This window comes from Anneissia japonica, unplaced genomic scaffold, assembly GCF_011630105.1.
Source record: "Anneissia japonica isolate Jap-2015-1 unplaced genomic scaffold, ASM1163010v1 scaffold287776_len302883_cov198, whole genome shotgun sequence".
NCBI classification, from domain to species: Eukaryota; Metazoa; Echinodermata; class Crinoidea; order Comatulida; family Comatulidae; genus Anneissia; species Anneissia japonica.
In genome coordinates, this window is record NW_022705028.1 from 131,447 (window position 1) to 133,215 (window position 1,769).

General features: G+C 35.2%; 1 protein-coding gene across 1 annotated transcript in view; it reads right to left on the minus strand.

Annotated features, from left to right (window-relative positions):
- Window positions 1-1,596, minus strand: part of LOC117105190 (interstitial collagenase-like) — a 25,033-nt gene extending 23,437 nt beyond the window's left edge. Inside the window, exons 1-2 of the mRNA XM_033246259.1 lie at window positions 1,449-1,596; window positions 583-869 (exon numbers count right to left, since the gene is read on the minus strand). Of these exons, the coding sequence (XP_033102150.1) occupies window positions 583-869; window positions 1,449-1,544 (383 nt within the window). The 5' untranslated portion in view covers window positions 1,545-1,596. The remainder of the gene's footprint in view (window positions 1-582; window positions 870-1,448) is intronic.
- Between the last annotated feature and the right edge of the window lie 173 nt (window positions 1,597-1,769).

Below are 1,769 nucleotides of genomic sequence, written 5' to 3' on the forward strand. Positions count from 1 at the left end.
CGTCGGGCAAATCCTGCCGCCACCCCTAATTTCTTCTAAACATTCATTTTCCTGTTGTAAAATATCACATCCTGGGTGAATACATTTCATATCACAAATTCATTCGCGTTTACGGCGCAAAATTCTAGCGCATGCGAAACTAGGCATAGGCCTACATCATTTTGGGCACGGTGACAGAGGGGATGGCACGGCGGTATGCGCCGCGCGCCTTCCAGTTTATCACAGAACTGCGCTGATCTCAGGGCCCTAATTGGCCAAATAAGAACAGGATTGCCATTTGGCCTCTTTGGCAGCCAGATTCCTAATCTGGCCGTATAAAAATTCGCCTGACCGTAACGTTTGAAAAGTCACGACCAAAGTAGGATATTTGGCCGAATTTGTGAAAAGTTTACATTTTTTTTAAAATATAGGTCTAATATCGTAGACTTGTTTGGACATGTTGTTTTTGTACAAAAGTTAAAATTATATTTGATTGTAATCTTGTACCTTTGCGTGTAATTGAATGTTAATTAAACTGACCTATAGTTGGCTCTACACAATGTGTGTACTGTAATGTAACAGCAAACATTCGAAAATGTGTACCTGTATGTAACCGTGCTGGATTCCCATCTACCTCCTGTAAGCGCATACCTCTTAGCGAGTCGGCCACCAAGAGCAGTTCCGTTTTCATTTGGCATCGTAGGATCTGGAACGCCACATCGGGGCTTCTTCATGGCCTCTAAAGTTTTGGAATCCATCTTACCAGTAACAGTTATATTATAAAATTTCTGGAAATTTGTGACTGCTCTCTCTACTGCTTTACTCGATTTAATTTCTGATGGCCCCATAATATTATTAAAATTTAAATATCCAAAAGATGTTAGAAAAGTCTGAAAATGGTACAAGATTGAAAATCTTAAAATTCAAAAATAACGAATCGTCATTAATCGGGTAACTTTCACATAGACTTACAGGTATAGGCTAATATATAGGCTTGTAAAGGAAAATGTAAATAATGAGATAGTACCGACTTTTCTATAGGCCTAGGTCTACATAAGTTTCGTCCGGTGATCCACTGTAGAGTTTTCACTAGGCTTACAAATTCAAATTATGGCAAACTAAATTTCAATTATGTAATTTGAATGAATGAATGAATGAATTGTAATTATTCTTAAATTGTTCTATTGTACTTTCGAATTATTTTTGGGAAGTTATTGTATATAAAAATTTTGTTTAAAAAGTATGCATTTTCCAATTTATTATTGAACCTTTTTTAAATATTTATTATCTCTTATGTTTGTATCTTGCATCGTATTATTTTAATGTTTGCCTTGGAGATCACTCGATAGTGTTCTATTTGGTAATCCTTAAGGGAATTTTTGTTGTATTTTTTTATCCTGAAATGTTGTAATAAAATAATATTTTTTGTCTGTAAAATACATTCTGTAATCAATAAATAACCCACTTACCATTACCTCCATGGCTTCTTCATCAGTAATTGCAGATGTAACAACGAAAAAAGAACATACGATGCCCAGCAAAACCAAATTTTTGAAAGTCGCCATATTGTTAAAAATAATGTTTGTAAGAAACAATGCTTTAGAAATTAGTAGTGCTTCTTCACTCTCCGTCCAATAGAACTTTTTAATAGAGTTAAGTTTTTGGCCTGTTTTATACCATTTTACGAGAATGACTCAACTTATACTACGACCTATACAGGAAGGATATGCTCCTCCTTCCTACATTACGTACCTACCCAATATGATTCCTAGTGCAACCGCTTACACACA